The sequence below is a fragment of the Xenopus laevis genome, chromosome 2L (genome assembly GCF_017654675.1).
Source record: "Xenopus laevis strain J_2021 chromosome 2L, Xenopus_laevis_v10.1, whole genome shotgun sequence".
Taxonomy (NCBI): domain Eukaryota; kingdom Metazoa; phylum Chordata; class Amphibia; order Anura; family Pipidae; genus Xenopus; species Xenopus laevis.
This window is the reverse complement of record NC_054373.1, coordinates 166,620,443-166,635,597: the sequence shown is the minus strand read 5'-3', so window position 1 is coordinate 166,635,597 and position 15,155 is coordinate 166,620,443. Positions and strand designations below refer to the sequence as shown.

The window sequence follows — 15,155 nt, the reverse complement described above, 5'->3', positions numbered from 1 at the left end:
ATAATATCCTTATATTTTACAAGAGGGGGTACTTTATACACTATATATATTATCCAGGGCTACTTTAAGGTACCAGCAGGCCCAGGACAACTATTTCATTGATGGGAACCCACTGCCCAGTGCCCGTCATCTCTGCGAAATTGCCCTGGGCAAATACTCTTTGGCCCACTTATTTGCAGTGCACTCCAAACATAACACAGAGCTAAAGAGTCTGTTAAGAAATTAAAGATCATTTCAACGCAACCCACAACAGAATATAATTTCACAATGTACTGTTGTATTTCGGTTTATTTATGAGGCACCACAGTTGCACATAAACAAAAGCACCAAATTCATAACTAAAATGCAAAGTGCTTGTTTTTCCACAAGTGTTTTTTTATTACAAATGATCAGTACTGATGAAACAAAGCATTGTAAGGCATGTATTAAAAAGAAATTCAGCAAAACCTGGAGTGTATTTCACCTCTGACCAAAAATGACAAGTATAACTTAAAATCATCTACAGACCTTTTACACATTTTGTTCTGGGTACAAAACAAGTCAGATAATTAAGGCTCCAGCATCTGTTGAAACAACTGAAAATATTCAGTTTCAGTGCATGTCTTAAAATTATTAACAGTAATTTATCCTCATTACATGGTTAAAAAAACATGGTGTAACAAAGCAGATTTTTGCAATGAAAATTAAGAATATACACCGTATAAAAAGCTATAGCAGATACAAAGCAAGGGTAATAGTCAACAATGATGTGCTATGATGAAGCTGAGTTATAAGACAGTATAACTGTCATTTGTTCTGCATGAAGATTCAACCAGATCTAGCTGATTTCAGAGCATTATGTGTATGGAAAACAACTGGAAGAAATGTGCTTTCCTGGCTTAAAGCTTCACACTTGCCTCTATGACAATACTGAAGTCGGAGTATGTCCTGGAATCTAAGAAGGTGGAAGGGATTGTCTACTGTGCTGCTCAGCTTTTGGTTAAATAAAGTGCGTTTTTAATTGTCTGCACGATAACTGACATTCATTTTTATATACATCTAATATTTTATAGCTCTTTTATTTACATTATACATTTAGCGTTAAGGCTAACAAAGTGTTTTAAAACAAGAGGACTTATTCAGTAAATCTCAAATTGGTGGAGGAAATAAAGTTATGGCACCCAAAGCATTTTGATCAGTGTTACTTGGTTTTTAACCAATCATCTCTGGCCATGGTGCTGTCATAATGTAGGAAACTGCCTTTATTTCTGTAGAATCCAATTTATTAACGCTGCAAAAGGCAAGAAAAAAAAACCGCAAATGCAATATTTGCACTTTTTTGCAGGTAACACCAGTGAAAATCACATTGTTCCATTCATTATCAATAAGCTTTGATACATAAATCATGACTATTCGAGGTTTCAGAAAATATTTGGTTTCAACAACCGTGATCAAACTCAAACTCGAATTTTGATAAATGGGCCACATAGTTTGGATAACTGTTCCTAAATAGAAGTGATCAAACTCCTGTGCAAAACGTGTCAGGAGGGAGTGGCTGACATGAGGCTGACCGGGGGGAGACACTGCATTGTTGTGTTATGCTAAAAAGCTTTGTTTGGATGTTTTAATGTAAATTTTTACCATGGTTGAAATGCACAAAAAATGTTTCAAGTAAGATACTGTGCATGTTTATAATTTATACATAACACCTGTATAAGATAGCATATACCCCAAAACTATATTTTTCTAAGAAGTGATCAAACGTTCTGGATAAGATAGCACTTCAAAAATGTAAAATCACTTAAGGACTTTAAATAAGTTAAACTACCATAATGGCCAGCTTTATAAACATTAGAGTTTCAGTTTTAACTGCGATTGTTGCGGCAACGCTTGCAATTCTGAATTTCCAAAACTACATTTTTAAAATTTATTAAGTCCTAAAAAATTCAAAAGATAAAGAAATTTAGCATCTAAAAGCTGGCAAATCCCCTTAATTTTCAAATTGAGTGTTACCGATTATTTCAAACTATGGCAGGGTAGAATGTGATTTCACTGCTTTTCAGTCTATTCTTAGATATGCGCACATTGGAGAATTTACGAGTTTTTTCGAATGAAAGAGAACTCAAATATACGAATTTTGATAAACCTGGATGTGATGTAACAAAGGTTGATAATGAAGGGAGTATTCCCCAAAAAATCTTACATAATTTATTACGCCAATGTGCTAAACTGTGCAAATTATTCCACTATGCAAATGGTAAAAGAACATGAGACTATGAGAGAAATCTCTTGTTTATGGTTAGTTACTATTGCGTACCTTTTTCTTCATACCCAACAAATTTGTGAAGCACACAAGCTATCATTTTAGGGTTTTGCAGTATACCAATCTTTAAAATAGAGATCTAACCAATTACTGATTTACATTCTTGTTTCCATGTTATAAAGGAACTTTGCTGACCTATACAAACACTATGCATCCTCTAGATCCTCTAAATGACACTTTTTTTTTGAAAATTAAACCTTCTAAAAAGCTACACAATTATTACTTATTTTGTATAAAATTTTCAAGTTTTATTATTATACAAGCTGTGCATTCCATTACCCGCATTGCAACCTCTGATGTAAATCTGTCGTTTGGAATCTGTGGAAAAGGAAGCAGGTCAGGATAGCGAGTTTTTAAGCCATCAACTCCATAAGCTTCTAAAGTCTGAACATCATTAGCTAGACCCTCAAGTTGCTGGCTGTACTCCTCTATTTTTTGAGCAAGTGCAGTTGGCTTTACATCTTTGTCGGACTTTCCTCTGACTGAAAAGTCTGCTGCAATCAAGGCTAACTTGGTTGAGAGATAGCACTTAAAGCACACCCACTCATTGGCATTTTTGTGCATATCATTTCTTGCAGCAGAAAAATTAGCCCTGGCTTGCCTTAGCCACCTCCGAGCCTCTACTGGGTTACCAACAGATTTAAATGTGGGTGGAACGAAGAAGCGCTTTGAGTCATATGTGCTTGTGGTAGATGAAAACTTTTCTTTGTACTGTTGTCGCTCCGACTTGTGATTCGTTGCCTCTTGATTCCAAGATGTGTAAAACCTTTGAAATGAAGATTTTTCGGATTGAAATCTTGTTGATGTAGTCGTGAATGTTCTTCTTGAACTTCTGTCTGCATTTAGATCAACAAAGGCCTGTTTTTCTAGCCTGTTGATTTCATTTTGCAAGTGTTTGAAAACCTCATTTGCAATGTCAAGGTTTTCTGCATTTTTATCAGGGTGCCATTTAAGGTAAAGTCTTCTGATAATTTTCTTTCTTTCAGTTTCAGGCAGTTTCCAAGCCTGTTCCATAACTGTGGTAACTTCCCTAAGTATTTCAGGCAAAGAACTTAATTTCATCTTTTTGGGTGACTGATGCCTGGCAGATGATGATGTTTTATTACTTTCTTTACCAGCTGGTACAGTTCTAGGACCAGGAGGTGGAAATTCTGTTGGGCTTGTTGGGGTTGAAGGGGCACTATCTTTATTGTTAACAGTCTCTTCTGGTCTAGAAAACTTGTACAAATCAAGAGAACTTACAATCTTGTATTCACTGTATCCAATGTCAATCTGGTAAAACTTACCCATGGAGCCTGAGTTATCATGTTCTCTTTCAACCTCTTGAACAATTATGGCATATGTATATGTTGGTTGATAGGTGCCAAATGAATCCCCTCCTTCAGCATCCACTAAATAGCCAACATATTCCCCTGGATAGAAAACATTCATTGGATCCATGAGTAAGGTATAGTGGATTTCTGCAGGAATAGGTGTACCAGGCATGGGAAGTTCAAGCTTTGATTGCTCAGTCGAAGAGTCATACTTTACACCCAGGCTGTCAAGCTTCTCATTGATTCTGTATATGTCATTGCACCCTAGCATGGCAATTAAATATGATGTGTCAGAAATTAGATTGTCTGTTGCAGATTTTAAGGTCATTGCCAGTGCTAACAAAAAATTTATATCTTTGCTGTCTGAATGCTGTATGTAAAGCAATATCACTGCATGTCCATATCTCTTCAGAAATGCCAAGGTTTCACTTTTACTGTGGGGTATTGGATTAAATCCTTTTACTCTCAAAGTTGTTTGTAATTTTTCAAAACAGGACACCTTTAAGCCTTCTCGTAATGCTTTGCAAAGTTTTATGGCTTTTTCCTCGTTTGCTAAAAATGCATTGTCATTTTCATGCTTCATGATTCTTATAAGCCCTGTGATAAACTGTTCAGAAGATAAAAGCAATTGCAGCCTTCCCTGTAGAGAACAAAGTGTTCCAAACTGACATGATTTGGGTGTGTCTTCATCAAGTTGTTCTTCAAGGATGCTACTAAGTAGACGAGGTCTTAACTTCTGTGGAAGAAGCATTATAATTCTTGTATGGAAGCCATGGTCTTTTCCCATGTAACATTGACTGAGATCCACAAGCATTTGAACGCCAATATTTCCTTGAATTCTGCTTTTGTAATGTGGTGCATCGTCAAACACTAGAATGCTTGATTTTACTAGTCTTCCATCTTGGCTTGGCAAATAAAGAGCAATATCACGGGCATTTTCAAAGTCACTGCGCACCTTCGCTGAATCATTTTGGAGGCTTTTGAGTAAGCCAGAAACAACCCTTTTGACTGTGCGCATTTCATTTGGGTCAAGTTGTTTTCCTTCAGAGTTCTTGAATATTCGACTTAGCACTTCAGCATACTGTTTTGTTGAAACAACATCCTCAGTGCCTAAATACTTAAACAACTGATGATATGTTCCAAGCTCTAAAGGCAGTTTGTATAAGTAAGGTTTGAAGTCACCCTCATATTCAAGATTAATTACAACCTCCTCAGGCTTCAGAAGTTTCCATCCATCTTCAACCATTATAAAGGCAATCCCTCTTAGCTGAAACTTGAATTCCCTTTTCTCTGTGCTAAGAAAGTCATAAATACTCCTTAAAACCTTTGATCTTGTCTTGACCATTTCATCATCCACTGCTGTTATGTTGCATATGTTTCTACCATTGTTTATAACTTTGTCAAGTGATGGATCCATATTTACATTCAGCATTGTTAAGACTTGTTCCAGTTGTTCTTGTGGGCCAAGGCTACTTCCTTCTTGTTCCTTAATAGTCAACGGTGTTGCTTTTTCTGGAAGAATAGGACAAGATGTCCAAAGTAATTGCATAACATCTGTTTGCTTGAACTTTGGATTCACTTGTGCTCCACTGAACCGTATTAAAGGGAGTGTACCATTTATTTCTTGATACTGAGGATGAAATCTTACAAGTTCTGCAGGTGCCCTTTCAGGACATAAAAAGTGAATTAAAGACAATTCCTTTAAAAAGTTCCCTGACAACAAATCAGTCCTTTCCTGGAAGACATGATAAAGAATTACATCTACAGTGTTTTGAAGCACTTCTTTGGTCCAGTTTTCTGTGTTCGCTCTCATGCCAATTTCTTTAGCAAACTGTAATAATTGTTGCTGGGAAATCATGTACTTTAGTCCTATTTTCCGAAGAAAATTGATCCATGTTGTGAGAAAAGCAGCTTGGTTTTTTGGTTTTGTAATATGTTCCAGTCTTTTAAAGAAATCTAGAGGTATAAATAATTTCTCAGACAACATTACTTCAAAAACCTTTACAGACCTATCGTAGAAATGCTTTGCAGGCTTAAGACGATTGCTAGCATCATGTATGAAGGCAAGTTCTTCGAGTTGGGCAAACAATTGCTCTTTCAGTACAGATGTCTCTTCAATGCTACATAATCGATTTTTAAGGTAAATCAAGTGCTCCAGTTTAGCATTGTAAGACAAATTTTCAAATTTTGGCAGAAGGTGCATTGAGTAAATGTCTAAGTCATCCACTGGGACACATCCAAGAACACTGTACAATTCCTTTAAGTGTACTTTTTCCTCAAGAAAAGCATATGAAGAAGAATATGACCATTTATCTACTTCAACTGAAGGCATACTTTTTGTAAGTACATAACAAGTGCTGTATTTGGAAAGGGTTATGAACCTTCCACTTATAGATTTGAAGCATGGAAGTAACTTCAAAATGCTAACAGATTCCTCAGACATCAAATTATTTAAATTGCAGTTAAAATACATTAACAGTGCATCAAAGTCGCTCTCTGCTAATTTTTCTGTTCTAAATGACGACGTCTGAATCATATGTTGGATAGCTTTGAGGATGCTTAATGGATTATCTATATTGGCACTGTGCCCTGAAAGTAGAGGAAGCAAGATATTGTCTTTGGAACACATTTTATTTAGTCCAAGCTGGATGCACCCTGTTTTCATCAAGGTATGGAACACTTTATCACTCTGTGCATTTGGGAAAATTGCAATATGCATCAGACTAAATGGCAGCAGCACTTCACATTCTAGAACAATGAGATTACTAGATGATGGCGTGAACTTTATACCTGGAAGTAAAGCCCAATCCTTTAGTGTCTCAACAACTGTGTCAAATACCGTAGTCACATCTGTCTGTTCTTCTTTGTTGCTAATGGATTCACTGATAAAGTGCCACGCATTTTTAAGCCAAGATTCACTTGCAAAATTTTCTTTCCATTGAACAAAGACTTTCGTTTTATATTCTCTTGGCAGCACCGATGAGAGCAAATCAGCAAAGCTGTTAATGTCAAACACCTTGGCTACTTTCGATGAGAGCAAAATATGAGTATATCGTAAATACAGAGTGTTCATGAACAAATCTTTGCGGGATGGAATTAATTCATGGTATGTTGTTAGAAATTTGGCATTTTTGGAATCAAACATCTGCAGAACATTGTCGAGTGTAATTAAAAGTGGCAGACCTTCAATCTGGATGTCACATTCTTCTGCATCTTTCAAGCAATAGTCTACTAGAAGCTTTAGACTATGAAACAATTTCAGATTTGTTTGCTGAAGACGGCATGGTAATTTTCCAATATGGCAACATGTGTCAGGAGAGGAAAAAGTCATTAAAAACTTACGGACATCGGCAGGTGTTGCATAGGTAACAGGGATGCCGGCATCAACAAGGCAGTAATAAAGGTTTGCTGTTTCATCACAGTAGTAAACTAAGTTGAATCCAATCTCCAAAAGCAGGTGTTTAAGTCTATAAACATTTTCAGCTACTGTCTTGCGGGTGGTTATGTTGTATTCTACGGTTTTCATGTGGTGCAATTCATCTTGCAGCAAATTGTCAAAAAATGCTCTGTTAGAGTTTGCTGCAGTCATAGTGACCCATGTAATGATGACCGCACTCTGCATGTCTGATCCATCAACATTTGGAGCTCTTACAACCGGCAAAAGACGCTTAGAGTCGGCATGAATGCAAGAGTACACTGATTTAACAAGACAGTACCAATCAGGTTGCAAATCTAGTCTATTAACTGGAAAAAATGACAAAAATCTCTTCAAAATGTCCTTTACAACATGTATCGGTGTGTTGTGCAGAATAGAAATTGTTGGGTCTGTGCCAGGGAAATATCTTTTCTTTAACTGAATCAAGAGCTCAACATAAGCAGGAGCTATTAATGCAGTCATCAAGCTATTGTTCCAGTCACTTCTTACACCAACGCCATCATCGTCCCGCCACAGATTACGTCTTGCAGAATCTAATGCAAAATGTCCATTGACGTGAAAGGGAAGACCAGTTTCAAGGGATAGTGGAAGGAAACAAAAAGCTCGGTATGGTTTTTTATAATTGTGAGTAATGCATGCTGCAACGCCACCACGAGGGAACAGAGTAATGTCTTCATTCTTGTGTGCAGATATAACACTCTTTAACACTCTTTCCATATTGGAGAAGCCTGAGCGATTGCAGATTAACCATGTGGTAAGATTGCCTTCAGAATCTTCAATGTCCATTGTGTATGTAATCTGTTGCACTGGAATATCTTTTAGTTGCTTTTTCTTAGTTACACTTTCAATTACAGATGCATGAAATTGTTTCCTCTTTAACCTGTCGCCATCAGTGATTTTCCCTTTTACTGAATACAACACTTTTAGAACTCCAGTGCTTTTCTCTATTTCGCAAATAGAAATTTTTTCCATGTGATTCAAAAACATGAGAAGCTCCGCTCCATCTGTACGTAACTTGTCAAGGAGATTCTGAACCATTCTGTCCGAGGAGGGGACAGGAGAAATCTCTGAGTTTTTTGCCATTTCTGCATCTCGAAGAGGAAACCGAAACATGGTGGCATTTGACAGGTTGAAATGCTTACCAAGATATAGATTTAATACATCTGAAAACTGTGTTCTGAAATCAGCATCTAAATCTCTGAACATGCGACCAGGGCTCAGAGATGTTGCTCCAGGGGCATACCTTGCATGAGGATCAAAGATACAGATAATGTCATTGGATGAGATAAAAGAAGGGCAGTCAGTAAGATGATACACAGAATTAAATCCAATGCCATACTGCCCTGTTTTACATGGATTCCCCACTTTTGTGCCTCTTCCAAGGTTTTGTATTCCTCTTACATCATCATCAGTAAATGGCTGGTTGTTATATACGCACAATGCAGGTCCTTGCAAAGGTGCCCACTTTTCATCAAATATTCTGTCTGTTGGGTGGTGTCTGGAATCAAAAACAAAGCATATTTCTGTTGCTTTTGCATCATCTGCATTTTGAAGAAGTTCCTTTAGCATCTCTCTCTCCGATGGGTAAGCATTCAGAATGCTTTTAATTCTACTGGTAAGTTTTTCTTTCTGTCCAAATTCTGTTCCAAGTGCATTAAAACAGATGTTAGAAGCATATCTTTCCAATGCTTTATGCCTTTTTGGTATTGACCCAAGCTTTACAGCAACCTCTCTTGGAATATCAGAATGGCAATATTTTACAGAAGTATCTTTCACCCGTATCCATGGACAATCATTATAGCATAAGGATTTTGCCTGAACAAGATTGAGATTTGAATCTGGCAGAAGTATTTCCCCATAATTTTTTTCACAAAATTCTTGATTCTTCTCACGAATAAGTCCCCATATTCCTTCATTAATTATTCTTCTACAAAGCTGAAAATCATTTTCTGTAATTTTTCCTCCATTGCTTTTATTCTTAATATTTTCAAGAACTGATGCAAAATCTTCCATGGCATAAGTATGTTTTACACCTACACTATCAAAAAGTTCCCTAAAATTATTTTTGTATTTGTTAGGCAACTGAAAAAGGTACGGTGCTGCATCAAAATTCAGCTGGAAGGAAACTTTCTCTAGACCCACATATATAGTCTCAATAAGAATAAAGTCTGAGGTTTTTAGCTTTGCAACAATCGAAGACTTTGCTGCATCACTCTGCAACACTGATTCATTGAGAAATTTATAACAGGAGTTTGTTATATTTTCTTGATACAGAGTGATTCCATCTGAATATTTAGCAACTTCATTTAGTTGAGCAATCACCAGTTCAGAGGACGGTTTCTTCAACAGACCCAGGAACTCCTTGACAGCCAATGATATCGGCCCACAACCCTTAAAAGAAGGGGAGTTTTCATTAAGAATGGGTTTCAAAAGGCAGACTGTATCTTGGTGTTCAACTGTGTAGAGATCAGTAGCTGAAAACATTTCTTCAACCTTAAAGTCACTTCCTTTCCAGTTTAAAGAGAATCCCACTGGTTTTGTTAAAAATGGCAAAAATGTAGAGGTCTGACATTTTGTGCAAAATTCTTTGGCTTTTGGATCTCTGAATCTAAGTTTTTCATCAATTAAACTTAGAATAATATTGCTTCGTACACAAGCAGCAGTATGATCAATAGTATTTATTTCGGCAATTGATTCAATGCGTTCAATTAAGTCTTCCCACAAAATGTCATCTTTTACCATGCCCAGCTGAACAAGTTTTACCAGCACAACTGGATTCAGATAATTCTGATTGGTTCCAAAAGGAAATCTACCATCACTTTCATAGTATAATTTTGCAACTCTGCCTTCTGGGTGTATTAATCTTGAAGGTACAACTAAATGGTGACTATCACTGGAGCATGGAATACATGGTGTAACTTTCAGAATTTCCCCATACACCTGTATCCTTTCATTTAATACAAAAAGCATTAAAGGATCCCTCAACTCTGGCTTGATTTCCTCAATGTGTGGAAAAAATACTTCTGAAAAAAACTGTCTTTCAGAGAATGTGTTATCAAGTAGCACATCTGTACACCCTGCCTCTTCAAAACCAAGTTTTACCCAAGAGGGAAGCTCTACAGCGCAAAGATTTTTCTGACCAGTTTGTTTTAAGTACTTTAAGAATATCTGGAAAGCTGCTGGTCCAATATCTTGCCTTTTAAGTAAATAGTCATCTAGAAATCTTACATGTTTCATGGCAACCCAAGAGGATCCATCAGAAAACACTTTCATGCGGTCTTTGCCTTTCCCTTTGGCAATGTCTTCATAGATTCCTTGGCAAATTACAGAGAAGTCATCATGCACATAGTCAGGATCAGGCCATACGGAGTAGTAGTTGTAGTTAAGTAGCTCACCACTAACTGACATATCACGTAAAACACACAATGCCTCTAGGTAAGACCGAACAATGACATGCCTCATAAATATTGTATTCCACCTTCCCTTGGTATCTGTTTTCCAGATTTCTTTCCTGTTTGAAGTAACAGCAAAGCATCCATTAATGTGAAGTGGCAACCCAGTTTTGATTCGAAGAGGTAAATAGCAGAAAATCTCTCCAACATTACTGGAAAAAGGTTTTACGGTCCATTTGCCATCCTTATTTTCTGACAGCATCACTGCAACACCACCACAAGGCACAAGTCCAAGTCTTTTGCCACTGTCACTCAGTGCAAATCTTAATGCTTCTCCAATATCCATGCAAGAACATATGAGCCATGTTGAGGAATCCATGGTCTTTTGTGGTAGTTCCTCTGTCATTCGTTTTGTCTGTCCAGATTTGGCCATTTCAAAAAAAGCTGCAGGCTCATCTTCTGGACCTCTAAATAAAGGGGAATGGAGATCAACTATTCGCCTAAATACATGATGGAACTCCTCAACAACAATCTGTATGATACATGAAGATTTTGGCATATCGGAAGGATACTTTTTAGAAGTACTGCAAGCCTGCATTACTTTTGCAGCTTCCTTCAAAATGCTGGTGGGTTTTGTTAAAGTTTTTGAAGAGCATTCAGATTTTTTAATTGTCACTATGTGTTGTGCAAAAGTCGGGTCCGATTCTTCTGGTTTTAAGTATTTTAGGACCATCGAGTTTACATTCAGAGTGAAGAGGATAAGCCTGTAGCCACACAAGCTAAATTCATCCACAAGTGTATAGATATCTGCTGTATTGTAGCAAGTACTGCTGATTTCACTAACTTTTGCCTCTTGCTGTGTTCTGAAGGAAAGTCTGAAAAGTGTTCCTTTATAACAGTAAGGTGCTTCGACTGAAAGTGGCAGATGGCAGTTAAAAACACCCAAAAATGGCTTAAACTGATTGGGAAACTTACGTAGTCTCTTCTGTTGTTTACTCCAGTTAATTTTTATGCCAGGGTTAGATTTGTCTCTAATATGTTTGCTAATATGGTTTATATTAGGGTCAAACATAATCATAAACTCCCTGCTCATAATAATTGGAATATCAGTGATATGGTACACAGAGTTGAATCCTAGACCAAATTTTCCAACTTTGTCTACTTCCATTCTTTTTAAGGATTCCCCAAGTCTTGTTATGTTTAAAAAATCTCTGTCTGTAAATTCAGAATTGTTGAATGACCATAAAGCAGGACCATGACACGCTGCCATGCCTGGATCAAGAAGATTTTCCCTTATATCCATGTTTCTTCGCATATCAATCATAAAATTACATTCAGTGGCTGAAGCATCATCAGCATTTTGGAGGAGTTCCTTAAAAATATCCGATACTGAAGGATATTCTTCTAAAATGTTCTTGATCCGTACTGTAAGAGGTTCTCTTTGCCCCGATTGCTCAAATCCCATATTTTCTGGATTAATCAGCCTGGTGCTTAGGCAAGGCACATTCAACCACTCGGCGGTTTTCATTGGTATATCTTCATGTATCAGAATAATGGGCTCCACAGAATCTTCGAGCAAATCATTGAGGTCATCAACTTTAATGTCGCAATAACAGCATTCTTGAATAGGCTTCATTATAAGCTTGGAAGGGTCTTTGTTATAATGGACAGGTAACGGCATGTCTAAATTTGTGGAAACCTGATGACTATACAACCACCTTATAATGCTGAGCATAATATTAATATTCTGCTTGTCTGCCTCTTTATCTGTGTTTTTCTGACTTTGTTCAAATATTTTTTTTATAACCACAAAGATGTGTTCAGGAGTCAGCTGTTCAATCGACCCACAAAATTTGAAAAGCTTGTGGAATTTAACCATTGTGTTTGGGACATTGTGCAAATATGGTTGAAGGTCAAGGCTATGCACTGATTTTATTATGGCCTGGTCTGGGAAACAAAATGTTTTTCCCGTCCAGACCCAAGAAAATGACAGTGCTTTATACAAATCTTTGCCTTTATCAAGGCATTCCTGCATAAAACTGTAGATTTCCAGCAATATATGTTGGAACTGATAATAGTCCTCATCGGTTATAGTTTTTGAATTGTTCCAGTCAACTACAACCTTTAAATGTTTCAAGACAGAGTCAATGTTTGGTACTTTAGTAATACCAAGGGACTTTTCAATACTCTCATGTAAGTTCTCAACGAGTGGAACAGAAGAACCAACTAAAACAGCACAACAAACATTGCATATTTCTCCAGGAGAATAAAGTTTGAATTGATCGCCCACCCAAACCAACGAATTAGGATAATTTGGTGGACGGCATTTGACAGGAGGAATCCATTTAATCTTCTTTAACAGAGCTCTTGCTTCTGGAGACTGTAGACGCTTCTGATCTTTCTTCAAAATGCTTAACAGTGTTTTAGACTTTCTTAAAATAAGTTCTTCATTTTCAGCTGATACACTATGCAAATGCTCAATTTTCTTTGCCACCTGTATAATGTCTTTTTCAACCACGTGAAATTCATTTTTTAAACCTATCTGTCTTAATGAATGCAGTACATCTGATGTTATAAAGGGAGCTTGTGGGAAATACATTTGATCATCAGCACAAAAGAGATCCTGCAGCACATCCACCTCTGGGTCAAAAAGTTCATTTGCTGCTACAAGTTTGTCCCTTGAAATGGGTATAAATTTAAGAGGCACCAGCCAGTTAATTGTAGCAGAATTTTCATTTTTCAGATAAGTCAGATTTTCAAGAACCCAAAGCATAATTTGGGTCCTTTCATCAACAGTGTAAAATCCCTTTTCAATGTCTTGTAAAATCATTTTAAGGCAGTCAGTGCTTTTTAGTTGATCAACTTTCAACATCTTTGTCAACCGAATAGTTTCTTCATCGCTGCTATCAATTACTGGAAAAGAAAGCCTTATATTTGGTGGGATTCTTGCATTGTGATGCAGTACTTTGCAGCCTCTTAAGTATATGAAAATATTTTTTTGTGTGCCTGACTGTTCAATTTTTCGGAAAATCATCAGCTCCTGGACTATTTTTTTCTCCTTCTCATTAATGTCTGTTGAGCTTGCAAGAAATCGTCTCAACACATCTTTATAGCCAGGAGTAAGTGTAGCAATCTGACTAGACAGTTTCTGCAGTGACATCCTGTCCATTATCTGAAGGAGCACACTAGGTGTGGGAGGATGAATATATTTTTTGAGAAGAGGATGTTGTATGAAAGGATCTAAACTCTTGAGCACAATCCCACCAAGATTTTGAATTATTTCAGGTAAAGGTTCTGTAAGCTGGGAATCAGATATATCATCAAGAATGATAGGGGAAGGACTCCTCAAGCGAACGAGTTCCAGTGATGTGACATCATCTTCCAGTTCCACTGTAGGAATAAGGGGCAAATCTTCCAAATATGTTAAGTCTTCAGGAAAATGAATGTATAAAATTTTCCAGATCATTTTAAGCCATGATACAGGAGGATGTTTTTTGTCTTTTTCTGGAAGCCACTTCACGACCAGGTCCCTTGTGGGCCACACAGTGTTCATAACTTCTTTAAAAAGTCTCACAACACGTTCAGGATTTAAGTGCTGAAGTTGAGTGCACGGCCTCCCTGTAACAAAAGAAAAATAAGCAAATGGTCAAAGTACATGGGTTTATATATTAAAACACTGTTACTATTAAAACTCTACTTAATAGCTTGGCCCCTTCCTCTTCAATAGGGACACTCTAAACTGGCCAGTTTTGCTGTAGCTGGTCCTAAAAAGCAGTGGAGCAACAGTGTTGGTGGATACCATCTTGCGTTGCTTCAGGTCCTCTTCTCTGTGATGTCCTGAAAGCAGCATATAGAGTTGAAGTAAATTATGACCTGGCTTCAACTGGGCATGCTTGGTGTCGGCGATCGCTGATAAGAGGACCTAGAGTAGAGCAAATATCCCACAACAACCAACTGTGTTACTCTGCTTTTAAAAACAGGTATAGGAAATAGGGATGTTTAGAAGAAATTTAGTGGTGCTCCCCAGGTGCGGGAGGGAGGGGGATGCTGAAGGGGGCCAAGCTATTAAGGGTTTAGTTCTCTTTTAAGAACGGTATTAAGTGTTGAAATTAAGCCTTTACCCCATAATACCCTTACTAAATTCTTTGTGCAGTCACCATATATACTGTAGATGTTCTCAAGTCTCAAGCATGCTGTTACAGTGGATTAGGATTGGAACATTAGTGTAATGACATGGTATTTTAGTTTTTTCGAAAAGAATTAAATAACAATTTCTCTGGTTATGGCACACATAAGAGACATCCTGTATTGGTCTTGGTCATGCAAAGCATCACATTAACCCTCCATGTAATCGACTGTAGCTGCTTAATACCTTTAAAAACATTTTACAAGAACTGTGGTGTTAGTCCATTTTGGCCAAAATATGTAACCTCATGTGCCATTTCAAGGTCCTTCATATAACAACCTACACTGCCTACTGTGTACTAAATATTAAAGTGCATTTAAAGTGATACTGACACTAAAAATTTTCTTTTCAAAATATTAATCTTCATCAAAAGTTACCTGTAGGTTATGTTGATCGTTTTTTGGCTGATAGTTCTGATTTTGTAAGTAATTGTCACTTGAAGTTCCTCAACCTGACTGTCCCTTCTTTACCTGTCAGAGTTTCTAATGCTAACGGACTACTGCTGCACAAATATGGCAGCCCTTCA

At 37.2% G+C, this 15,155-nt stretch overlaps 1 protein-coding gene across 2 annotated transcripts in view; it reads right to left on the bottom strand.

Annotated features, from left to right (window-relative positions):
• Positions 1–273: 273 nt before the first annotated feature.
• Positions 274–15,155, bottom strand: part of sacs.L (sacsin molecular chaperone L homeolog) — a 53,825-nt gene continuing 38,943 nt past the window's right edge. For both annotated transcript variants that reach the window (XM_018247730.2, XM_018247731.2), the window contains one exon: positions 274–14,061. In XM_018247730.2, the coding sequence (XP_018103219.1) occupies positions 2,522–14,061 (11,540 nt within the window). In that variant the 3' untranslated portion in view covers positions 274–2,521. The remainder of the gene's footprint in view (positions 14,062–15,155) is intronic.